Source organism: Dipteris shenzhenensis, chromosome 26 (assembly GCF_047967505.1).
Source record: "Dipteris shenzhenensis isolate YYH24624 ecotype China chromosome 26, Dip_SZ_1.0, whole genome shotgun sequence".
NCBI classification, from domain to species: Eukaryota; Viridiplantae; Streptophyta; class Polypodiopsida; order Gleicheniales; family Dipteridaceae; genus Dipteris; species Dipteris shenzhenensis.
In genome coordinates, this window is record NC_141621.1 from 8420350 (window position 1) to 8447328 (window position 26979).

Here is a 26979-nt window from a genome sequence, read left to right on the forward strand (position 1 = left end):
GCTTTGACTTCACATCTAACTTCCCCCTTTGCTTCTTTGGAATGTGAACAAAGGCATCACACTGAACATACGGAAATAGGATACATCTGGCTTCTTTCCAAAATAGGCCTCAAAAGGGGTTGCTTTAGGAAGAGCAGATGTTGCAGACGGTTCAGGATATGTACCCTTGGGGTTGGCTAGGCTTCATGGGTAGTCGATGCGATTCAAAGGAGTACTGAGGAGCTCCAAGCCCTAGGCTATCCATCGATGTCACTCTCTTCAAGAGCATGAGTTTGCTTTGTGACGGGATTTGGCTTGCATAGAGGCGCTCAAAGAGGACGACCCAGCTTCCTAGTGACTTTCTATCATTACGAGAGCTATCGCTCTGGACCACATGGTTGAGAGGAGGTAGATGGCTTCGAACGACCTTCAGGCCACGGAGCTCTGTCGTGCTGAGTTGTTGTATCACTTTCCAAGGGCACAATGGGTGCAACAGGGAGATATCTTGGTTTCTCTTGTTTTCAGTTCTGCTCTATAGGTATTTGTTGTCTTCTCTCCATTGTTGCTCTGCACTGTTGCAATTCTCACAAGAGGTTGAGTATGTTGGACAAGGGGTCCGGGAAGGGGCAGCTCCCCTAAGGTTGAACCTGCAGCAGTCAGGGGGCTGGCTCTACCAAAAGGTCGAAGAAAACCTCTCCCTCAGGTTTTTGGGGCCGATCTGAGAGGGCTCCCTCGACCTGCTCCTCTTGCATGGGAACTAATGCCAAGTCCATCTCTGCCTACTGTAATGGCGACGTGCACGGCATTATGGTTCTTCGTGATGCGCTTACCAAGCCGCCTTTGCGCTACCAGAGTCCACACCCCATCAGAAGGCTCAACCCAGGGAGTTTGGGTCGTATGGTGTTGTCTATCCATAGACGAAGGTCTCGCCACATTGCCCTCATGTTGCTATCTTGCTCGAGGCAGTGGCTGGGCGGTAGCTCTACCTATATTGCATTGGCAGGCTCTCGTGAAGTGCCCCATCTTTCTACAATAACTGTAGACAGCCCTATGAGGCCGAAACCTCATCCTCTAGTGAAGGGGGGCCCATCCAAGCTCTCAACAAGAACTCCTCCCGCAAGGACTTTGGCCACTCTATGATCACCCTAGTAGAGGGGCCCATCATCTACCAGAACTAAAGTCATTGTAGCCAGCGACTCTGCAATTATCCCAATGCAACCTCCAATGGAATATTGGATGGCTCAATACTCCTTCAAAAGGCTGGGAGCCTAAGGGTCACCAAAAGCATGGGATATGGTGTGTCGATCCATATCATCCATCGTGAAACCATGATACCAAGGGATAAAGAACACGAGATGAGGACCGAGGAAATCAAACTATGCTCCGCCAAGGCTTGGGTGACATCAAGGGAGCTAAGCTGGAGAAGAAAGACTCCTCTCCCGTGGAGGTGACCTCTTGGATGTGGTCACCCTCTAGCGCTAAGCTCTCCTGGACCCAATCTCGCAGCTTGCTCCTCGAGCGCATGAGGCCTACAGTGCAACCCACCAATGCTCTGTCTTGCACTTGTTACTTGTCTTCCGAACGGCTTCGGGTGTCGAGAGTGCTTCTATAAGAAGCCTTCTCGCCAAACCAAGAGGTCACCACCAAGATAAAATCCCCAAAAAACCAAGTGAGAAACCAGCCACAAGGAAGAGGCAAGTCATGAGATAAATCAAGCTATTCCCTATATGCATGTACAATGTGGCATCCACATCTAGCTCATCTACATTAGCTCATGTTTCCATGTGAGTTGAAATCGGTTTGCTGCCCTACATGAAATTTTTTCCAACAAGCCCTTAGCATAACTTTTTTTGACTTGCAAAAATGCCATTTTTATACTATCATACTTCTATGCCCAAGAAATGATTCAGCTGCCCTAAATTTATAATTTTGAACTCTTTGCATAGTGCTGCTTTGAGTTGCTCTATGAGTATGTGATCATTGCTTCTAACGGTAAGCTCATCCACATAGAGAATGACAAGCATCATGTATGAAGCTATTATTATTATGTAGCACACAGAGATTGAGGTCTGAAGTGACCTTTTTCGTGTCAAACCTTTGAAGAAGGCATCTACCTTTGTGTACCACAACATGGGTGCTTGCTTAAGCCAATAAAGTGACTTGCTCTTGCCCTTCATACACATTCCACTGGCTGCTCCATATAAACCTCCTCATCCGAATCACCGCTCATAAAGGATGATTTGACATCCATCTACCATACAATTCATGAGATATGTGCTGCCATGGAAAGCATTGTGCTCAATGTAATAAACTTCACAACTGGTGCAAAAGTCTCTCTGAAGGCTACCCCCTCTTCCTGGGAGTACCCTTTGCCAGCCAGTTTTGCCTTCCACTTGTCAATGGATCCATCTGCGTTGACTTTCTTCTTGTACTGCCAATTCCATCCTACCACAATTTTTCTAGGTGGAAGGTCCACAAGTGCCCAAGTGCCATTCTTGAGAGTAGCATCCATTTCTTTTCTCATGGCCTTCTTCCAATGCACATGCTTGTCTGTTTGCATAAAACCTTGAGTCATAATTATCCAACTTGTATGCTCTAGCCCAGATAGCATGATCTCATAAAGGTCACCCAGCCTTATCCTTTAGAGGATTGACGTTTATATAATTTGTGTGTTGCGCTTCATGTATATGGTCAAAAAGGTTATAGTGTCAAGGTCATCAGAGAGGGTGATGGCACTGACTCGATAGATCTAAGGCCCAAGGCCTTGGTGTATCTAATTGAAAAACGTGCCTAGGGGCAAGTGAATTAAAGTGTATCCCAAGAAGGGGTAGAAAAGGTGCATCAAAAATAGGCATTAAATGTGGCATCTAAATCTATGTATGGATTTGGGGCTTTATAGCTTTAACCAATTAAGTTTCCGGGGGGTTAATAAAGAAATGAAACCGGAAATGTATGAGTAGTTTTTCCATAGAGATATGGCTAGGAGGAAATTTAATGTGCCATAGCCCCCGATATGCTACGTGATAATATTCCCATGACTTATAGGATCTTTATATTTGGTATCAGAGCCTATGTTACATCTTGATTGGGTAAAAAGACATGAGGTCCCAGAGGAGAAGCTGCAAGCGGAAAAAAAGAAATCTACAGTGTTGCTGGATTTGTTCGGGATCACAAGAAGCTTGGCAGGCAATGAGTAATAATTGAAGATCGTTTATTTTTGTTTAGGCTGCATTTGGGTCACAGGGATTGTGGAGCGATGAAGCAATGGGTGCTACGCTCCATTTGGGATTGTGGCCTGGCTCTGCAAAGGTGGACGAGGGGCAATTTCAATTAAGATTGGGGAATGCAGTAATAGTTTTATGCACAAAGTATAGCAGCAAATTGTGGTCAGCATAGCAGAGCATGCTTTCAATTGGCAATCTAGTAGTTGGTGTCGGTCAAAGTTGAAAGCAAAGTAGTAGTATGACATGGGAAGCCTAGCGCAGCACAGGCTCATATGTCGCTATAATCAGGGAACCAAACGATTGAGGAATCGATTCAATTTTTCTTTTGATTTCCTTTGTAGTCTACGAGTGAGCAAGCATATAGCATTCTGATTAACTAGCCTACATTCTTCTGATTCAATAGCATGTCTGAGCGATGCATTGAAGAAAATCACAAGACCACCCCTTCAAGAATAAGCCTCAACTAGGGTTGGATTTTTTAATATGCAAATAGAGAGATTCATAGATCAGCATTCCATGCAATACAACTTTAGAAAAAAATAGTGTCAGTACCGTGTGGAGTTGATGAGACTGTGCTACCCTGGCAATATATCCGAGCCATACAATTGGCAGAGGGTGGGTCGTGGTTTACCTGTATTAACGGCTGTGAAGTCTCCCTAGAACATGAATTATGAGTTTTCAGAATTGCAACTTTGCATTTTTTGGGCAATATGAAACTATTGTAACTTGATAAATCATCTTAAGTCTTTCTTGAATTTGCCATCTAAATTCTGGGCTTTCAGCCTTCGAGTTTTCAAATGTGACATTTGAGCGAAGTTAACTTTCAAGCATTAAATCAAGTGTGCTATCAAGTATGCTAAAGTTTGAGCTTCCAGCTTTCAGGCTTCAATTTCCAGTTGTACTTAACAATTTACATTTCAATACTCAACTGCAAGTGTCAACTTAAACGTAGCTACAAAACTTGGATTTTAAAATTGCAGTCACCTTTTAGCGTGAGCTTACAAATTGTGTTTGTGTGTGCTTATGCATAGGGGCATACATATGCATCCATGTGCTGAGGTGTGCATGAGAACATATGACACACATTTTGTGCATGCATGAGTAGTAGTCTGGCACAACCTCCAGACTTACTATCCATGTACCTTGAGAATACGAGAGTTCATCATTGGATACAAAGAGTGACAAATGCAGTCCTTAATATACGTTCCCCAGCACCTAATGTCATCCTAATGGCAAGATCCCATGCAGCTTCCATTTCCAGTGCTATGCAGGCAGTAAAACAAGGTGCCAACTGTGATTTTAATTTGAAATTCCTGTATTGTCATGTAAGGTTACGCTCAAGATTGGTTGTGAGGTTAAACATTCATCATTGGAAAGACTGGATGTGCTTTAAGATTCATTCACTTCGGATGTGATTAAGTTTTATGCCATCCTCTTTACCTATTCACAATCTGTACTCAGGTTTCCTTCCTTTTGCTATGTTCGCTTCACTCCTGCTTAGAACGATTTTGTTTTCCATTTTCCTTCCAAGCCTTATCAAGCTCATTTATAAAACTTGAGTACAAAATTCTTACGACTGTGACTCGCAGATGTATTTGTCATATTGCAACTGGCCTGCTAGACCTAGCATACATTTTGAATACCAGGATCCATAGGGTCCTAACTTCCCAAAAAAGAGATCAAAGAACCATTAGATGTGCATGTCGTAGTTCATTAAGTCCACTAGACTGAAGTCTGCTGCCAAGATGCCAAGATCTCTCCCTTTCTAGAGACCACTTGTGTTTTCGCAAATTGAATCCGCATTTTGATTGAATTTTCTTGCTCAAGCTGCTTTTGAATCCTTTTCATCCAACCAAGGTTGTTCATCAAACTCAAGGCTGAGAATTCAATGCCTACTGTAAGCATCAAACCATGTGCCTGTTAGAAACCAAGAGAGTAAGAGAGCAGGAAGCAAGAGAGCTGAACGCAGTGTTTGCAATAGAAGAAGTGACTGTTACAAGTAGTGGGATGGGTTTTGTCTAAGTGACAAAACCTTATCATTCACTAACCGTAGTTAGTGAACTAACTGTGGTTAGGGGGAAAAACCTCTAAATGAGGGAAAAGTGCCCCTAACCTACTTATTACATTACATTGGTCACTGCTGAATTATAATAATAATTCTAACACCTCCCTGCAGTGCCAATGTCACGTACAAGGAAATGATCAATCACCAAAAGGAGATAAGTTCAGGGCACTGCGAAATGCCTCAAACTTTTCACGTGGAAGTGCTTTGGTGAAGATGTCTACAACATTGTCATGTGTTGACACATAGATCATACTGATCTCTCCTGCATGCAACTTCTCTCTGACATAGTGATAGTGAACCTCAATGTGCTTCGTGCGAGCATGAAACACAAGATTCTTTGCCACTGCTATAGCACTCTGACTATCAGTGAGAATCGGAGAAGGACCCTCCAATGAAAGATGAAGATCAGCAAATAAACGACGCAGCCAAACACATTCAACTGGCGTTGTGAAAGCTGCCCTGTACTCAACTTCACATGAGGAGGTAGCCACTGTAGACTGTTTCTTGCTCAACCAAGAAATGCAAGCATGTCCTAGAAAGAAACAATTCCCACTGGTGGACTGCCTAGTATCATAGTCTCCAGCCCAATCTGAGTCACTGTAAGCATGCATCTGCAAGTCACCCCCCCTGGGAAACATCAAGCCAAAAGACTTTGTACCTTGCAAGTAACGGAAGATGCGTTTTACAGCCTGCCAATGCATAATCTTTGGGCTGTGCATATACCTGCTCACCTGAGAAACTGAAAACTGAATATCAAGTCGTGTATTGCAGAGATAAATGAGGCATCCAACAGCCTAATTATAGAGTGTGACATCAATTGATTCACCCGCATCATGCATTGTAAGCTTCAGCCCCGGCTCCATGGGAGTCGACATAGGCTTGCAATCATGATTTGAATCTGTCCAAGAGCTTTTGAACATACTTGCTGAGACATAACAATGCCACGTTTCTCTTGAATAAACTGGATCCCCAAAAAGAAATGTAACAAGCACAAGTCTGACATATCAAATGTAGCTTTCAATTGGGCCTTGAAATCTGCAATTACTTCCTCATTTGATCTAGTGAGCAGCATGTCATCTACATAAAGAATGATGACCAGAATATCCCCCCCATCCTTCTTGATGTAGAGGGTGCTCTCAGTTGGACTATTGTGCAGTCCCTTGCTGGTCAAAAAGGCATCAATTTTAGCATACCATGCACGTGGGGCTTGTTTCAGCCCATACAAAGCTTTATTCAGCTTGCATACCTGAAGTGCATTTTCTGAAATTTGAAAGCCTGGAGATTGTTTGACATAAACCTCTTCCAACAAGTCTCCATTAAGCAAAGCCGTTTTAATGTCCAACTGATGAACATTCCATTCAAAATTTGCAGCCATGGCTATAACTGATCTGATGGTTGTCATCCTGGATGTAGGAGCAAAAGTCTCCTCATAATCTATGCCCTTTTTCTGAGCATATCCTTTTGCAACCAACGTTGCCTTGTACCGATCAATGGACCCATCTGGTTTTCTTTTGACTTTGAAAACCCACCATGTACCTATGGCATTCTTACCTGGTGGCAAATCCACAACATCCCAAGTCTGATTTTTATGAATGGACTGCAACTCATCGTGCATGGCATTCATCCAATGCACATTATCTTTTGCTTCTTCAAATGTCTCACGCTCCTCCTCATCAAGAAAAGTACCTGCATAAGTTGATTCAACTGAATGAGCTCCCTCCATGTGCCTTACTGCACTATGAGTTCTGCCAGGCAATGGAGCTTCAAGCCTACTCTCCTTGAGAGTCTGAAGCAACCAATGCCGGACTGTTTTGGCAGCGTGTATCTCTTGAATTTCTTGCCTGACAACTTCATCCACACCCTGAGGTTGTACCAATTCAGCTGGGAGCTGAATCTGTACTTGTGGAGCTGGCGGAGGTTGCTGTAAATTCTGATTTTCAGCGGGGGAACCAAATGCTATAGGAAGCATCCCCTCAAACACATCATCTGAAGAGGCCGGAATCTGAAATTCAGCATTTGTATGTGCAGAATTTTCAGAGAATATGACATCTCTACTGACAAAAATCTTACGTGTAGCAGGATTGTAGAGACGATAGCCTTTGCTTTGTGAACTATATCCCACAAAAATGCATTTGAGTGCCTTATCTAACAACTTGTGTCTGAACTCCACAAGTTCGTGGGCATATGCAACACAACCAAAAACTCTGAAGTGGTCCACTGAAGGCTTTTCCCATGCCATGCCTCATAGGGAGTGTATTGTCTTCAAAGCCTTTGTAGGAGCCCGATTTAAAATATAGCTGGCACACATGAGGCCTTCCAGCCAAAACCTGTGAGGCAACTTCTTACTTGTGAGCATGCATCTATCCATTTCCATGGTGGTGCGATTCTTCCACTCAGCTTTGCCATTCTGTTGAGGTGTAAGCCTCACTGTAAGCTGATGCATAATACATTTTTCTTTCAGAAATGTCTCAAATTCATGAAACATGTACTCCCCCCCTCGATCTGTGCGAAGTGTCTGCACCTTGAGTCCTGTCTCATTTTCAACCATAGCCACAAAGTGTTTGAAATGCATAAACACTTCTGATTTTGCCTTGAGACCATAAACCCAAGTGTAGTTGGTAAAGTCATCTATGAATGTAACAAAATAGAGATAACCCCCAAAAGCAGGTGTCCTCATGGGACCACAGACATCACTGTGAATAAGCTGCGCAATTTTCTTGTAGCTTTCACTGCACCATCCTTCTTGAAGGGAAGCCTATGCATTTTGCCAAGAATGCAACCTTCACATGCATGAGGAGGAGGCGACTCCAAAGGAGATAATGCATCAACCATATCATGCCTCTAAAGTGTCATTAAGCTACCATAGCTCATGTGCCCATACCTGGCATGCCACAACTCCGCATTGTGCATTGCAGCAGTGGGAGTGCTAACTGATAATGCAAGATGGGATCTTTTTTCATATAAATCAAGTTGAAAAAGACCCCGATACAAAGTGCCAGAGAATCTCAAAGCATATTCATTTTCTTTGCCTCTGACTGCACACTTGTCATCATAAAAAACAACCTGAAATCCTCCTCTATTGAGTGAGGACACTGAAAGCAAATTCTTCTTTATACCTGACACATAGAGTACATCTGATATTCTGAAATCTGTGCCATCAGTGGATGTGAGAATGATGTCTCCCACTCCACACACTGAATGAGAAGAATTATTTGCACAAGTTACCTTCTTCTTGGTGGGTGAAGAATGCAAAGTTACAAACAGATTTTTCTTGGAAGTGATGTGCTTTGAAGCACCACTATCAAAATACCAAGTATGTAGTGTCTCATCAACACTGAAAGAGCATTCATCCTTTGAAGGATCGTAACTGCAAGTCAAAAAAGCATATGGGTCATCATCATTAGTGGCTGTAGTCTCTGAACTACCCACTAAAAAATCTGAAGTGCAAGTCAAAAAGGCATAGTGCTCTTCAACCAAGTTGGCTGCAACATCTCCTCCATCATGGCAATGTGGACCTGATGCATCTGATACAGCCATACCGGAACCCCTTTTCTTTTATTTGGCTATGCGCTTCTTGCACTCTCCAATATAATGACCTGGCTTCTTGCAGTAATGACAGATGCCCTTCTTTTTCTGCTTGTTTGTATCACCCTGTGCTTTATAAGAAGGTTGTCCAGAATCAGCTTTATGCTGATGTGTGGGGTGATGGGCATGTGGCTTATGCTGCCCTTTACCCCTGGGCTTGAACTTAGAGAGCATAGCATGCTCGCCAGCCCGGGTTGCCATATTTTTGTGTGTTTGTTCCTCCTGCAACAGAAGTCCTACCAACTCGTGAAAGGAGAGAGGATTGCTACCCCCCCTCAATGACAAATTCAGCGAGGTGTGGAAACCAAGATAGGACTCAGGAAGAGAGTTCAGAGTGGTGGAGATCATCTCTGAATCCGAAATGACTAAATCAATGTTCAGCAATTGTTCCCTGAGATCCTGAAGCTTCGTGAGGTGAGAATTCATGGAATCTCCCTCCTCCATATGTGTATGGGAAAGTTCTCGCTTCAGAAATGAAACTCTGGCATCGTTTCTTGCTGCAAACATACTCTCCAGTATTACCCAAGCTGCCATAGATGTCTTGCATGACTGAATATGAGGTATAATGAACCTCTTGACAGAAAGAGAAATTACTGAAAGAGCTTGTGCATCTCTAGAGTCCCATCTTTTCTGCTCTGTTGTGGGAGCTCCTGGAGCGGCTGCTCCAATAACCTGTGCTGTATTTGTACCTCTACCCCTGCCTCCAGCTGTAGGATTGACAGGTATAGGTGTTGTATCTGGTCTTTCTTCATCTCCATTAACATAATCCCAAAGATTTCCTGCCAACTAAGATATTGCGAACCATGAAACTCCACAAGGAGTAGTTGGTGCCATCCAACTTATCCTCCTGTGTGAGAACCCCGAACACCTCATTTGAGTTGTTCTGTGCCATTTTTGCTAGATAAACTCAGAAATACAGCAAACTGAACACAGTGACAAATATTGTCATAGCCTGTCAAAGGCTCAAAATGCACCACAATGCTCTGCTCAATGCCCAAAAATCTGCAAATAGAATCTGCAAAAGGTGGCAAAAGTCTGCAATTTGACTCGTACTGAGTCCAAAACTGTCTGCAAACTTCCAAACTGCACTTTTACCTGCAAAATTGCAACCCAAATGCAAAAGCCCCAATTTCTTGTGGGAAATTGCATACAAAAGAGGGCAAATGGTCTGAAAGCCCCAAATGTTGCACATTGCACTCTGCCTGCAAAAGCCCCAAATTTTTGCAAGAAATTGCACCTGAAAGGCGCAAATGAACTAGAAGCCCCAAATTTCTGCAATTCTTTGCAACAAATGCAAAAGCCCCAAATTTGCTCCCAAAACGCAGGCCAAACAATGGCTCTAATGCACAAAAATGTCTGCCAAACAACCAACTGCAAATGTCTACCCACGAATACAAAATGCTCCAAAATTTCTGCAAAGAAAAGAACCTGTAAAGCAAAAACCTGCAAAGTAATCCTGCAAGAAAATCCTGCAAGGAAATCCTGCACAAGGTACAACGCCAACGAAAGGTACAAGGGCCCAACTGTACAGACGACTGAGGCCCAACTGTAAGGATTTGCAGCAACAGTACGGATTGTACGGCAACTGTTTGTATGGACTGTTGCTGTACGGATGTACGGCTCAAGCTTCTTGCGTAGTTCGAGCACGTACGGAAGGTAGTACGTCGAACAGCTTTGAAGCTGTGTACTACCTAGCAGCCAGCAGGCTGTGTGTACGACCAGGCCCAGATCTGTTGTACGGAAGTAGGTACGGACATCGCAGGTACGGACTGGCACAGTACGGACGATGTGACGCGATGTAACGGAAGACTGTACGGTAGAGGAGCGTAGGTTGTACGACAGAGTGTACGGGCTGTACGGAATCAGTCCGTACAGATTGTACGGACGATGAACTGTACGGACAACAAGCAGGAAGAGCAGGGAGCAGGGTAGCAGGGCAGGAAGCTTGCGGGCAAGGAAGCTAGGAGCAGGGTCTTACTGCTCTGATACCAAATGTTAGAAACCAAGAGAGTGCGAGAGCAGGAAGCAAGAGAGTTGAACGTAGTGTTTGCAATAGAAGAAGTGACTGTTACAAGTAGTGGGATGGGTTTTGTCTAAGTGACAAAACCTTATCCTTCACTAACCGTAGTTAGTGAACTAACTGTGGTTAGGGGGAAAAACCTCTAAATGAGGGAAAAGTGCCCCTGACCTAATATTACATTACATTGGTCACTGCTGAATTATAATAATAATTCTAACAGTGCCTCAAGTGAGCTAGACCCATCACGTGCTTGATAGATGATGCTGAAGAAATGCAAGTGAACGATGACAAAGCAAAAGAAGGAAAACAAAATGCCTCTTTGCAGTACAAACTGTAAACTAAGCATCTTATCTCACTATTGTTCTCTGAACATTCAGGAAAACAATTCTTTGACAAAAAATTAGTTCCACTTGACTTCAGATTGTTCTTAGTCAACATAGAAAAGAACAGCAGCATGAATGCTGTATTGAAAAGGGGAATTTTTTGTTGAATTAGTTGTCTGCAAGTCGATCTTATTGATAAGTAAAATAGGCTGGTCATTCTAAATATTTAGACACTTTGAAGAAGACTAACAAGCTACAATGGTTCACCCTCAAGGACAAGGCAATATGTAAACATATAAGCATATACATTTGTAAGACTAGAATATGTCCAATCATATAAATTTAGATTTTTTGTTGTTCTAAAGACCAAAAATCTACACAGAAAGCAACACATCTGAGCAGTAACATATAAGCAACACATCTGAGCAGTAACAACAATTTACCTTTTCATTCACAGACAAGGCTGCTCGCACAAGTTCCTTGCCATAAGCAGAATCTCTTGCAGCATCGTATACCTTTCCAGTGTCAGATGCAGATTTTAAGGAGGATGCAACATAATCCAATGACCCCAACATAGCCTTATGTGGTCCACCATGCTGGGACTGTTCAGAAGAAGAGGATGAGGCAATTAAAATTCCATTCATAAAAAGCAAACATGCCACTAAAAGTATCCTGCATCATACGTCACTGCTACAATATACTCAAATTTGGAAAAATGACACAGGTTTGTAAAATTAATGGCAGAAATAAGCAATCAACAAAAGAATACAGAAATCAAGCGCTTACAGCTACACCAAAGCACACTACAAACACCAAAACACACAATCGAAAGCATTGTACCCCCCCCTTTCTTTCCCTTTCTCCCCCCTCCCAATTCGGACCAAAAAGAGAAAGCCATATTAGGATACACACCAATATTTTGAAATTCCTTAGTATTTGACATCTGCTTAATCTTGCACCTTTCTTCACTTCAAATGTCAGTTGCTGTGTAACGAAGATGTTTCCTCGTACTAAAAGATAGCATTCATATTTGAAAACTGCATTGGAGGTTACCTTCAAACCTGACACTGTTGCTTCTAACCCTTTTCCAGGAAAAGACTCAAAATCATGAATCGCAACAGCCGGAAGCAGCTTCCCTTCACTATGATCTACCACAGCCCTGATTTCACAATCAAACAAAACTTGCTATTGCATTAGAAAGAAGTCACTAATCGTGCCAAGGAAAAAGACTATTAATTAGGTACGAAAACCTCATGTCTAGTCATATCGATTCTCTTCACTTGTATTATAATATAATGTAGGGTTAAAATGTATTGCAGTTAAATAGCAATTGATGAAATATTGTGTAATCCATGGCATGGGTCATAAGTCTTAGAGGACACGGCAACAGTCCCGCACATAAATATTTTAGCAAGCTTAACACCTAATTTGTCAATCAACATTTGACAATGCCAACATCCATATTGAATATCAGAGGTAATGAGTGGCTTGACTAGATGCACTATGAGTGGTTAAAGCCATAGTGTTCAAAGGTGCAATGGCTTCTCTGCAGGAACTGGCAGAAAAAAGGGTGAAGATTCCCGTTTTGCCCAAGTTCCTTGTCGACCGTCAACTAGGCGGGAACAATTATAGTGTTTGGCGTGTCATGATGGAGTCAGTATTACAGTCCTACAACCTGGCAGACTTCATTCTCGTAGGTGTCAAAAGGCCGAATCCCCTTGAAGAAGGTTAGGTAATCTGGATCAGAAGGAAGCCGAGAATCTGGCTCAGACTTGGGACTGCGTCAACACAAGGGTACGTTCTTTCAATTTCTGAACTGTACTTCTCCTATTATTTATCATGTAAAGCACATGACGGCAGCCAAGAGTATTTGGGAGCATTTGGCCTACCTATACAACAGGACTTCCCGTATGAAGAGGGTTTCTCTTGAGGTTTAGATGAGGATATTGGACCTTGCTAAGTCTTCCTCTATGCAGGAACATATATCAATACGCTTATCCCTCGGATCTCATAGTAAACAGGGCACCTGAAGATGAAGTGCTCCTCCGTCTCAACCTCCTGCATGTTACATAATGTGCATATGCGCCTCTCCCTGGGTAGGCCCTCTACTCTACCGCTCTCGATACAAAGTCTATGTGAAGAGACCCGGAGCTGCCCAATAGAGATCCTCAGTGAGTGGGGTAAGTGGATCTGCGTGTATCCAGGTGGGTCAATGCAACCCTCCTCTGTGATGTGCAAGTAGTGATCTCTGTAGAAGCTGAGCTTCACTGAGAGGTCGTTCGGTCCAAACCAGAGCCGGAATATGTGTAGCTGTAAGAAAGAAAAAGAAAAGAAAGAAAGAAAGTCTATTAATGTCCACTGGAGACCAAAAGGTCTATGGGACAGCAAGAAACCCTCTAGTACATCTGCTTTAGGGAGGGCACATGGCAGCTCCCAAGGAGTGCAAAAAGTAACCCCAATTATTTAGAGTACCTACATGATATTTAGGAAGAGTAAACAGCCATACATCAATTTAAGACTGAGAGTCTTTTTGTTTTGATTTAAACTCTCTGATTAGTGCTACCCCTTCACGATAAACTACCCATTTCCATCCTTTCTGGCAGCCCTGACTTTAGCTAATTCAGTTGCCTTAATCTTGAGTTGAGTTTGTGTAAGATCCTCACGGATTACCTGGTTGACCTCGTGTGACAGAAGGGGAGAAAACGGAGCGTCCATACTGTACTGGAAGGGAGGGAGTCTATCCATGTGGAGCCCTAGTCGCTCAAACCATCTCTTTGTGTGTGCATACCAACATCTCTAGTCCCCCCCTGCCGAAAGTGCCATAGAGGAGGACAATGCTAGCCAAGGTAGTTTGTTGCGTCCAGAAGAGTACTCCCTGACTCGGTACAGATACATGATGACCTGAAATGCATCATCTAGCTGTAATGGGGAGGACCCACACTCAGCTTGAATGATCTGGTGAGGAACGGACGGCTTACCACGAATCATCCGCGATAGCATGAGAACCTGTAGCCGCTCCACACGAGCCTACTCTATATCCGATAAGTCTAGCCCCCAGCAAGGGCTGCCATACATCCCCGCTGGGCAGACCAAGGAGTCAAAAAGCAACCCCTTGATCCGTGGATCCTGAAAGTGCGAGCGGAAACATTGCCTCTCTAGTTTGGCCAATGAAGCGTATCCCCTGCCCAAGCAGGCCTGCATCACAGGTCTCATAGTGAAGATGGGTCCGTAGAAGACAACCCCAAGATACGTGTATGATGAATCTATCTCAATAGGTGACCCATCAAACGTGAAATGCTTGTGATGCATGATGGCTCAAGATGTATTGAAGATCATAACCAAGGTTAACCTTCAAATCATGAGACTCACAAAGAAACGGTAGTGCGTCAAGATGTCTCTGGAGCCCCTCTACTGAGGAAGACAAAAGTGCCACACCATCTGCATAAAACAATATCTAGATCAGAGTGCCTGCAAGAGAGCATCCATCCCCCTCCTAGGTCTGCATCACTATCTCGAGCTCGTCAATGTAGATACCAAACAGGGTAGGTAATAAAGGACACCCTTGTTTGACCCCAATAGTGCTCATGATCTCGTATGTCCACCAAACCCTAGGCAGACTCTGCCAAAGACTCTCTCGTAAAGTGCCATGATAGCCCAAATTATCTCCTGATCATAACCCAAATCTTGTAGGCGCCAGAGGAGGCGAGCTCTCGGGACCGTATCAAATACTTTGCGGAAATCCACAAAGCAACAGTAAACCCTTTGCTTCCGTGCACTCACCTCCTCAATGATACACCTGAGCATAAGAATGTGATCCATGGTTCCATGATCCTGCCAGAATCCAGCCTGTCGTGCTACTCTAAGTTCTCGACACTCTGCAAATCGACTGACCTCAGAATCAAGCACTGATGCATAAATCTTGGACATGACATGTCCAATCATAATGGTCCTATAATTCTCCGGGCTCATGGGATCCCCTACCTTGTGGATGGGTGAAAATAGTGTTAATGGTCCATGTGCGTGGAAACCCCAAACAAACAGCTTCATTAACAAGCTTTGCTAAGATCGGGGCTAGGAGGTTAATCCCATATGCAATGAACTCAGTGCATAGCCCCTCATGATCCTTCGCTCGACCATTATGAAGTTTCATTACAGCATCCTTCACCCCTCCCTTAGTGAAGAAGTTTGCAGGATGTGGGACGTGGCATATGAGAGAGGTCAGGGGCTGGCTGATTTGGGATGTCATATAGTGTGCGTGCATATAGTTTTGCCGGACCTGAGTGTTAGTGAGTGGTGAGGGGGACCATCCCTCTAGAAATCTACGCCAAAAGTCCTTAGAGTTATTACTAAATAAAATGTTCAGTAGTTCCTCCGTTCCGGTGAACGAAATCTAGTTTCTTTCTATGTACCAGTCAATGATACTCGCGTAGCGTCTCTGGTTTGCTCGAAAGATTGTTTTCGGTTTCGAATCTAAGTTGACGACGTAAAGCCTTGCACTCCATGATGACATGGTGGACAGGTTAACCTCATGGTTCAACAGGGTGGCCCTTTGGCGAGTTGTTGGGACACCATTGGGCCTGTCCATGTAGCCAATTGAAGGCTTGATAGGAAGCCCAATTAGGCTTCACTGAGGCTTAACGTGGTAGTTGGCTGGTCCAGCCTTTGCTGGTAGTTGGCTGATCGAGCCCTTGCTAATCTAAATTGAGTACAGATTAGCTAGTCATCCATGTGATCAACCATGGTAGTGACATAAAGGCACCCACTTGTGCTGCAGGAGAACTTCCTATTGGCAACGGCGCTGGCCTGCTCCAAGAAACTAATCTCAACACAAAGCATGCCAGCTAGGAGAAGGTTTTGTGATCATACATGCAGCTATCCCAGTTTCGGCCCTTCCCTTGCATGGATCTGATTTGAGCATCTCCCTTGAGCCTCTTCCGCACGTGACTCCTAAGTTATCTATTCTTTTGGCATCTAGTTCTGCTTCTTTTCTTAAAACATACAACTCTTGTTGGTCAATTGTAACATACAGATTGATTGACATGAAGACATAGGCTAACCAACGTGATGATCGACAATGCGTTCATATGCTGGATAAGACTCGTCTGATGATGGATCTTATATGACATCATCATTATATAGAAAGCCTGTGTTCTGTTTTAGCGAGGACACAAGAAGTAATAACACAGAAAAGAGAATAATGCTTTTGTCAGCTTGCAGGAGGGAAGCTTCAAACAGTCTGAAAACCACCGAGTCCCTCAAAGATAGAACAAAGAAGGGACCAATTAAGACAAATGAATTACCTTGCTATTGGGTGGGTAGCCCCTTGTTCCATTGCAGCAGCTACAGCAAGAGCTTCAGTCTCACAATTCGGGTTGCAGCAGGCACCAAATTTGAGTTCCTCCCATTCATTTGAGATGTGGCCATGAATTGGCTCAATTGCCTTGCAAAGGAGCTCTCCCGTTGTAAGTGTACCTGTCTTGTCGAATGCGACTGTATCACAACTTGCTAATGCATCTAACACTTGCCCTCCTCTCAGTAAAATGCCCTGAGACATACACAAGTCATGCAAGTTTACATTAGTTGACAGAAGAAGGGTGCTTCTCTTGGCGATAATATAAACCATTCATATCCTTACACCTTCCTTTCTTAAAAAACTTTCAACTCAACCATCAAGACAGAATTATACCACAAAACCACAATAGATAATAGTTAGAAGAAAGGTATGGAAACCTGATACAATGAAATAGGACGGTGAAGCCTCTAATCGGGCATCATCACCCACAATAAGTACGACGTAACAGATCTAATACATGAGAGAAATCTAGATCCGTTGCCAGAGTGAAAGCTCAAAGGGGGCCCAATGATGAATGAGGCCGTGATGATAGGAAACCTATGATGGATCGCTGACATTGGTTTGTGAGTACATGGTCTCCTAGTAGCAGCCCTACGTCTAACAAGAGCCACTGTAACCCTAGTCGATCATGTCCCCTATATAATGAACATGGAGAGAAGATCCTCAAGCATGATCCCCGCGTCCTCAACCCACTGTCAAATATGTCGTGTCACTAGCTTTGGATCTCAACCTCACCAACTACCCATGATCTATTGGTCCTTGCGGTTTGGCTGGAAAAACTCAGTGATCATGCTCTAGGTAGAGTCTCGCTACATGCCTTGACCTAAGCCTCTGTATCCTCAGTAAGTGCTCTCTGTGTCTAACGATCTCATGGATGAATGTGGCAAGGCTTCTCTGATCTAGATAAGAGAGGGTGCTAGAGAGGGGTCCGAAACCATCTTTAAATAGACAATGATAGCGACCTCAAATCTCATAGTATACAGGGCACCTAGAAGCAAAATGCTCATCCGACTCGATCTCATGGTGGTATGTCCTCAGCCTATCGACTCCAACATGAGAGTTGGTGCGACAAGACGCCGAACTATCCGATCGATATCCTTAACAAATGTGGGAGGTGGATCCGGGTATATCCTAGTAGATCAATGAAGCCTTCCTCTGAAATCTGTAAATAGTGGTCCCTATTAAAGTTGAGCTTCACTAGAAGCTCACTAGGTGCCAACCAGATCCTGAATGTGTGTAGCTGTAGAAGGTCCTCCCGAATGACTTGGTTGACCTCGTGATACGTGAGCAGGGCTAATGGGGCCTCAATGCTATACTGGAAAGGGGCTAGTCGATCTATGTCAAAACACCTGCATGTATGCACATATCAGCATCTCTGGTCACCCTTAGCTACTAATGTCCTAGAGGAAGATAGGGTCAGTCATGGTACTCTACGTCGTCTTGAGGTGCAAGAGCCATAGTCCCTGACTCGGTAAAGGTATGTGATGACCTGCAATGCCGCACCAAGCTGCAGTGGAGTGCACTGAACTCAGCTAGAACAATCTGATGCAGTACTAATTATAGCAAGGAGAAAGACTAACTTTCTCTCTCTCCTACTAACTGCTGACTGAAGAGAGAAACTAAGAGAATAATGCACGCACAAAACACAAGTGAAAGCTGTGAGGTGATTGTGAGAATCTGAGGAAGAGTTGGGGTCCTCGTGTTGGAAAGGTCACCTCCCGATCTGTAAGCCCCCATATGAGGAGAGCATGGGGGGGTGAACCTAGGGTTTGAGGGAGTGCCACATGGGCAGCATCCAGGCTGCCATGTGGGTGCTAGTCAAACAACAAAGAGTGAATTACCTGGAGAGATCAGCATGGCTGCGTCAGAAGACACCTTTGTGAAAGGGAGATGGCGGGGACAGGATGTCTTGGATCTACCCTGGCATAAATGATTTGATGAGGAGCATGATTGCGTGGTGATCCAGAAGAAGAGGCGCTTGCACGACAGGGTCCTTGGCAAGGTATATGGGCAGGGTAAAGACCTGCAACAGGTGTCTGCAACAGCAAGGCCAGCACATGGCGCATTATTGGCGGGGGGAACCAGCAGGAGTGTCAGCCATAGAACTGGCCGGTTAGGGCTGGTTGGAGCCAGCCAACCAGGCCAGCTATTGGGCAGAACTAGGGGCTGGACCCGGCCTTGAAGTGTGACCCAAAGGCCCTAGAAAAGAGAGCCCCAAAGGGGCATTTATATGTTGGTAAGCTGACAGGAAAGCAAAGAGTGGACACAAACTCAGAATACTTGCATTACTTGCTTGTAGAATGAAGAAGAGTGAGGTCCTTAAGTAGGCACCTCATACATGCTCACTGACATCACTGATGACCTCAGAGCTCCACAATCATCTCCTCAATCTGCTCCTAGATTCTCTCAATCATCCTATGTGGCTCTCCACCACCTAACTGTGCTTGTGGGCACCTAACTGTGCCTTTAGCACTCACACATAGAAACATAAGGTGTGCCTGAGGCATACACCTTGAGATATCCCAACAAACCCCCCCTCAAGGAAATGCCTCAGGCTATGTCAAGGATACATCTAGTCTCATAGTTTCTCATGCCATCTCATGGTGGTCAAGGATAAATCTATGGCTAGGTTCTCATGCTAGCAAGGGTTCCCTTGGGTGTAAGGTAAACAAAAGGGATACAAAAAGACCTTCCAATGGTTATCTCCCTTGCATGTACATGCACACAATGTCTGCAGGAGGTACCATGGAGCAAAACATACACATGGCCTACATCATAAGGTGACCAGAGGTGTTTACAAAACACACAAAACACAATAGTTTATTTCATTCATTTTGGAGGACTATCCAGGCTGAGTACCTTGACATAAAAAGAGAGATCTGGAGCATACATAGAGATGATTTAAAATGCATAATCTTCAAAGGATGCCTCATCTTGTGGAGGCTCATTAACTGAAAGTAGATTTGCATTTTTTGTCTTTGCTTTGGCTCTGCAAAACTTCTCATTATGGTTGTTCTTGCCACAGTGCTTGCATGGATTAATTTTGAAGCAGTCCTTTGAAAGGTGATTTGTCAGTGATTGCAAGGGGTATATTTGCCCTTCTGGACTTTTACAGCATAAGCAGTGTCATTGCCTTTCCTGAGCTCCATATGCCTTTCTTCTTCTTGGAGAGTAGAGATAATACCTTCAAGATTAGGATTAGGAATATTTTTCAAAGTGGTAACTATGTGATCATAATCTTCAGGCATACTCTTAAGTAACACTGCCATAGCATCATCTGGAGTAATAGGAGAGTTGATAGAAGCTAATTGAGTCATAAGACTCCGCATATAGTTGACATGAGCTGCTAAAGTAGTACCACTAGCCATCTTCAATTCAAAGAAAGAGATTTTAAGTGATAGTTTAGAGATGTGAGAGCTAGCACCAAAAATCATGTCAAGCTTCTGCCAAGCTTCTGAAGGAGACTCCAAGTCAGAGATATGGTGAATATAATCATCTCCTAAAGCAAGAGCAATGATACCGTATGCTTTTTCTTCTCTAGCTGGATCCCTTGCCGGTCGTGTCGGAGTTGAGGATTCTCCAGAGGCCGTAGAAGAAGCGGTAGGAGTCGGTTTGACAAGTCCCCATAAGTTCTCCCTCATCAATGCAAATTTCACCTTCATCTGCCATGTGTGGAAGCCCTTTCCATTGAACTTTTCTAGATTCAATAGGGTAGCCATGAGAGGGTCTAACCCAGATATTGGGCAGTGTCTATCTCTCTTACAAGGCAAAAAAAAAAATAACTGAAAGACTTCCAAAATATGAGCACTTGATGTAGCAAAGACTAGTGACTAATATTCAATCAATGATGCTTCTGCTTACATGCTTCATAGAAGTGGCTAAAATGAATACTTTCCAATCAAAACTAGGTCTAGCAATTCAAAACAAAACTGAAGCCACACTTGTACTGAAGTTATTGAAAGTTTCAAAAAACCAGAAATGCTAGAGTAGCATTTTATGTAGCATCATCTTCAAAAACTTGTCCAAAACTGTCAAAACCAAAAGGCTGAACTTGGAGGGCTTGTAGCTCACTCTTCAAAGCAAGGAAAAGAGGGCTTTCTGAAGCAAAAGAAAGCTCATATACCAGAGAGGGTCCAGCACAGAGGTTGGACGAAATGGTGCGCACTTTTGCCCGGGAGAGTTGCTACAGGCTGAACCTGAGTTTTGACGATTTCTCCCTCGTTACTGAACCAAATGACCTGAAAAATGGCTCAAAATCTTCGTCCTGAGGTCGCCCATCTACTCCTAAAAGGGCTCAAGCAATGGCGAAGCAGGCAGGGAGTATTGAGCAATAGAAGAAATTCGCTGTTTGGAGGATGGCAGCCAACAGAGACGTTTTTTTTTCAATTGCTTGCAGGTGGAAGTTCGCCCATACTAGAGGAGTTTCCAGCTCAGAGGGTTTGGGCAATGGTCGTTTGTAGGTGGAGAACCAAGCTCTCAAAGATTTTGGAAGAAAGAGGAAAATGGAGAAGAAGAAGATGAAGAAGAAGAAGATGATGTGGCAGAAATGGGCTCAAGGGGGATCAAAGGGCTCTGATACCATGTTGGTAAGCTGAAAGGAAAGCAAAGAGTGGACACAAACTCAGAATACTTGCATTACTTGCTTGTAGAATGAAGAAGAGTGAGGTCCTTAAGTAGGCACCTCATACATGCTCACTGACATCACTGATGACCTCAGAGCTCCACAATCATCTCCTCAATCTGCTCCTAGATTCTCTCAATCATCCTATGTGGCTCTCCACCACCTAACTGTGCTTGTGGGCACCTAACTGTGCCTTTAGCACTCACACATAGAAACATAAGGTGTGCCTGAGGCATACACCTTGAGATATCCCAACATTATAGGTAGACCAGGTCAGAGCCTGGTCGGCCTGTTTGGATCGGCCATAGGCAGCCTGACTGGTTGGTTTTTGCGAGCCCTTTGGGGGCCTATAAAAGCAGAGGCCCTTGGCCTCATATCATATCGTTGGAGCAGCAGAGCCTCAGCAGACTGGAGCAGCATATCAGCACCTATAGGGCCTACATCCAGGAGGTGTATAGGAGGCTGAAGAGCTGCAGACAAGCTGAGTTAGGGCTGTACACCTAGGCTGACATCCAGGGCAGCAAGGTGTAGAGATCAAGGCACGGTGACCAAGTCTACAGAAGCTCGACAAGGAGCACATGGGCTCGAATCTAGAGATAGCCAACAGATAGGAGAAGTACCTTGTGGTAAGATCAGAGGACCACACCATTGGTGGGACTCTGGATCTCTCTCTTTTGTATTGTGTCCATAGCTTTGGACGGAAATATATTATTTTGGTGGTTTCTCTATCTGGTTGGTTGAACTACCCACTGAAAAATCTGAAGTGCAAGACAGAAAGGCATATTCTCTTCCACAAAGTTGGCTGCAACATCTCCCCCATCATGAGAATGAGGAGCTAAAGTATCTGACACAGCCATACCTGAATCCTTTATCTTCTCTCTAGCTAGGTGCTTTTTGCATTCTCCAATATAATGAGCTCGCTTCTTGCAATAGTGAAAAATGCCCTTCTTTTTCTGCTTATCTGCATCACCCTTAGCCTTATAAGAGGGCTGTCCTGAATCAGCTTTATGCTGATGTGAGGGCTGATTGGCATGTTGCTTTTGCTACCCTTTTCCCTTGGGCTTGAAGTTGGAAAGCATGGCATGCTTGCCAGCCCGGGTTGCCATATTTCTTCGTGTCTACTCCTCCTGCAACAGAAGTCCTACCAACTTGTGAAAACAGAGAGGATTGCTGCCCCCCCTCAATGACAAATTCAGCGAGGTGTGGAAACAAAGATAGGACTCAGGAAGATATTCAAAGTGGTGGTAATCATCTCTGAATCCGGAGTGACTTCATCAATATTCAGCAATTGCTCCCTCAAATCTTGAAGCTTAGTGAGGTGAGAATTCATGGAATCTCCCTCATTCATGTGCGTATGAGAAAGCTCTCACTTTAGAAAGGAAACTCTGGCATCATTTCTTGCTGCAAACATACGCTCTAGTATCTCCTAAGCTGCCTTTGATGTCTTGCATGACCGAATGTGAGGTATAATGAACCTCTTGGCAGAGAGAGAAATCACTGATAGAGCTTGTGCATCTCTAAAATCCCATCTTTTTTCTACTCTGTTGTGGGAGCTCCTGGAGTGGCAGCTCCAACTACTTGTTTTGCATTTTGACCTCTACCCCTGCCTCCAGCTGTAGGAGTGACAGGTGTAGCCACTGTATCTAGCCTTGCTTCATCTCCATTGACATAATCCCAAAGATGTCTTCCAACCAAGATGTTGCGAACCATGAAACTCCACAAGCAGTAGTTGGGGCCATCCAACTTATCCTCCTGTGTGAGAACTTCGAACACCTCATTGGGATTGTTCTGAGCCATTTTTTGCGAGATAAACTCAAAAAACACAGCAAACTGACCAAGTAAATTTCCTTTCTGGGATGCCAAATGCACAAGTAAAATCTGCAAAGAAAATCTGCCCACAGTGACAAATACTGTCACAACCTATCAAAGGCTCAAAATGCACCACAATGCTCTACTGAATGCCCAAAAATCTGCAAATAGAATCTGCAAAAAGTGGCAAAAGTCTGCAAATTGACTCGTACTGAGTCCAAAAATACTTCCAAAATGCTCTTTTATCTGCAAAATTGCAACCCAAATGCAAAAGCCCAAATTTCTTGTGGGAAAGTGCATACAGAAGAGGGCAAATGATCTAAAAGCACATAAATTGCACTCTGCCTGCAAAAGCCCCAAATTTCACTGCAAAATTGCAATTTAATTGCAAAAGCCCCAAATTTCTCTAAACCTTGCAGATCAATTGTAATGTCTGCTAAAGCTTCAAATGTGCTCCTAAAGCTAAGCCAAACAATGGCTGAATGCACAACTAAACCTGCACTTGAACTCTGCCGAGAAAATGACGGACACCTTCGGCCTGTAACGAGCTGCCAAAATCGTACAATGTACGGTCACCCTGCTCAAAAGGCTTCGAAAACTGCACTTGTACTGAAACAGCCGTACGGTTTGTACGGTGCAGTGGCTGGAGCTGTACGGTACTGACACGTACGGTTGCTGCTCTTCCAACTCAAGAACAGTCAAGATGGGATGCAAGAGATGCAAATGCACATTCATGCATTGCTTTATCATGCAAGAGAATCATTATTTCACACATTCTGTCTTGCAGGACAGCAAAGAATGCTTGGGATAAATTGGCTTCTCTCTATCAGATTCGCAATGAAGCTCGTGTTAGTATGAATGAAGGTGAGTCAATGGATTCATACTTGACAAAGGTCAAGGACCTCATGGAACAGCTTGCCAACATTGATGAGGTGGTGCCAAATTCACAGCTTGTCAGTACCACATTGAATGGACTGCCAGATACATATCAAGGGTTTGCTACAACCCTTCGATTAGTGGCCATGGGTAACCCAAACCACTATTCTTTCGATCAGCTAGTTACTTTGCTTTTGCAAGAAGAGCAAAGTAGAGCTAATAGACAAGCCATTATTCCTGATCATGCATTTGCTTCACAGCAGACAGGAAGAGGCAAGGCTTCCAAGCCTATGGGCAAGCCAAAATCTGCGCATAGCAGTTGCAATTCCTCCCATGCATCTAAAAATACAGCAGATAAGGCAAAGAAGAAAAGATGCAACTATTGTCGCAAGCCTAGACATGACATTTCAAAATGCAGGAAGCGCATTGCTTCAGAGAAAAAGAAAGCAGGATTGACAGTTAATGCCTCTCATGCTATTGAATCCCATGAGCCAGAAGATGCTTCACATGCACATGCTCTCCAGGCTGATTGGGCATGGGCTGTCCATTGCTCATTTGATCCATCCAAAGCTGATGCATTCTTTACTGCTAATGATGCTCAGTCCTGGTACTTTGATAGTGGCGCTTCCAAGCATGTCACTTCTTGCAGACAGTTGTTTCATTCTTTAGCTGATGCACCTCGAGGGGGGACTGTTACATGTGCTAATAATGCTTCATATGCTGTAAAAGGAGTTGGAGATGTGCAGCTCACATCCATTTCAAGCCATCCTGTCACTTTGACAAATGTTCTTTTTGTGCCTGGCATTGAAGTCAACTTGATTTCAATTTCAGCAATTGCTACTTCAGGTTTCGGAGTAATTTTTGATGGCTATAGATGTCTAGTTTATGATCTTCGTGATGATAATGCCATAGTTCTCACTGGCACTTTGCAAAAAGGGATTTATCACCTTGATCATCATTCAGCTGCACTTTCTATTGAAGCATTGGCTATTTCATATTCACAGCTTGCTGAAAGTCATCTTTGGCATGAGAGAATGGGCCATCTTAATTATAGAGCTCTTGCAAAGCTACATTCACAGCAAATGGCAAATGATGTACCTCAAACTCACACAGTTTCCAAACATGTGTGTGAGGGTTGTCTTTTGGGTAAGATGCATCGATTTCCTTTTCAAAAGAATTGTCCAAAACTCTCACAAAGGAAATTGCAGCTAGTACACAGTGATGTCTGTGGCCCAATGAGGACAAATGCCATTGGGAGGTATAAGTATTTAATGGCTCTCATTGATGATTTCACAAGATATTGCTGGGTATATCCTTTAAAGGCCAAATCTGAAGTTTTCTTATGCTTTCAGAGATGGCTGAATATGGTTGAGAATAAATCAGGATGCAAGCTTGTCACCCTCAACACAGATAGGGGGGGAGAGTATGTGTCAAAGGAGTTTGATGCATTTCTGTCTTCACAGGGCATTTTTCACTCATGCACTACTCCTTACACTCCTCAGCAAAATCCTGTTTCTGAAAGGAAAAACAGGTCCACAATGGAGATGGACAGATGCATGCTTAAGGCCAAGTCTTTGCCCAATAAATTTTGGCTTGATGCAGTAATGTGTGCCAACTATGTGCTGAATAGATCACCTACACAGGCATTGAAGACTATTACACCTTATGAAGCATGGAAAGGCAGGAAGCCTTCACTTTCACACATGAGAGTTTTTAGGTCTCTTGCATATGTTCATGTACCATCTCAGCTGAGACATAAGCTTGATGACAAGGCAATCAAATGCATATTTATTGGTTACAGCCAAGAGAGCAGAGGGTATCGGTTATATCAACCAAATACTGGGAAGATTATTGTCAGTAGAGATGTGATCTTTGCTGAACATTCAGCTTCTCCTCTTGTGGATTGCAAAGCAAAGCCAGATGTTGACATGTTTGATACCTTTGAATCTTGGTTACCTCTGCCATCATCAGAAGAGGATTTTGACCAGCAACATGAGCCTCCTGCAGGCCCTCCACTAAGCAATAATCAGCAACAATCTCATGCTGATTTGCAGGTTTCTCTTCCGGCACAAAATGATCCCACTACTCATGATGCAGTCATTGAAGAAAGAGCTGTCAATAGACAGCAAAGGCAAGTTCCCAGATGGCTTCTTGATACATTGAGGGACAGCAAACAAGATCAGCCTTTTGCTGCCCGGACAAGATCAGGGAACAGACAGCATGGTCACTTTCTTGAGTTTGCACTCCTTGCTACAGCTTGCAATGAAGAGCCTTTGTGCCATAAAGATGCTTTTGACAGCAAAGAGTGGATGGATGCAATGAAAGCTGTGTTACAATCTATTGCCAAAAATGACACATGGGAATTAGTAGATCTCCCTCCCGGCAAGCATGCCATTGGAACGCGGTGGGTCTACAAATTAAAAAGGAAATCTGATGGCAGCATAGATCGATACAAAGCCCGTCTTGTTGCAAAAGGGTATGCCCAACACCAAGGCATTGACTTTGAGGAGACATTTGCTCCCACATCTAGGATTACTACCATTAGATGTGTCATTGCCATTGCAGCCCATCATCATTGGCAAGTGCACCAACTTGACATCAAGACCGCTTTTCTTCATGGGGATCTGCAGGAAGAAGTCTATGCCCATATAAAGCTTTGTTGAGCCTGCATACTTGAAGTGCATTTGCTGTAATTTCAAAGCCCGGAGGTTGTTTGACATACACCTCTTCCAGCAAGTCCCCATTTAAGAAGGCTGTTTTTATGTCCAACTGATGAACATTCCACTCAAAATATGCAGCCATTGCAATAACTGATCGGATGGTGGTCATCCGGGATGTAGGAGCGAATGTCTCCTCATAATCGATGCCCTTTTTCTGAGCACCTGCCAGATAACAGAGCATCAATTTTACTCTCCCTGAGAGTCTGTAACAGTCAGTTTGGGACTGTTTTTGCTGCATGTATGTCTGTAATTTCTTGCTGCACCACCTATTCCACTACCTGTGGAGGGGGCAAGACATCCTGTGGCGGAACTGAAGCATCTCGAGGTTGCTGTAAATTCTGATTTGCATCTTAAAAATCAGCAGGGGAACCCAAGGCAATGGGTAGCAACCCCATAAAGGAAGA

The 26979-nt window shown here is 43.9% G+C and overlaps 1 protein-coding gene across 1 annotated transcript in view; it reads right to left on the bottom strand.

The window, feature by feature from the left end:
• HMA1 (heavy metal atpase 1) overlaps nucleotides 1-26979 on the bottom strand; it is a 94967-nt gene that overhangs the window by 6993 nt on the left and 60995 nt on the right. The window contains exons 7-9 of the mRNA XM_087397381.1: nucleotides 16497-16741; nucleotides 12250-12355; nucleotides 11640-11798 (exon numbers count right to left, since the gene is read on the bottom strand). Coding sequence (XP_087253507.1) covers nucleotides 11640-11798; nucleotides 12250-12355; nucleotides 16497-16741 — 510 coding nt within the window. The remainder of the gene's footprint in view (nucleotides 1-11639; nucleotides 11799-12249; nucleotides 12356-16496; nucleotides 16742-26979) is intronic.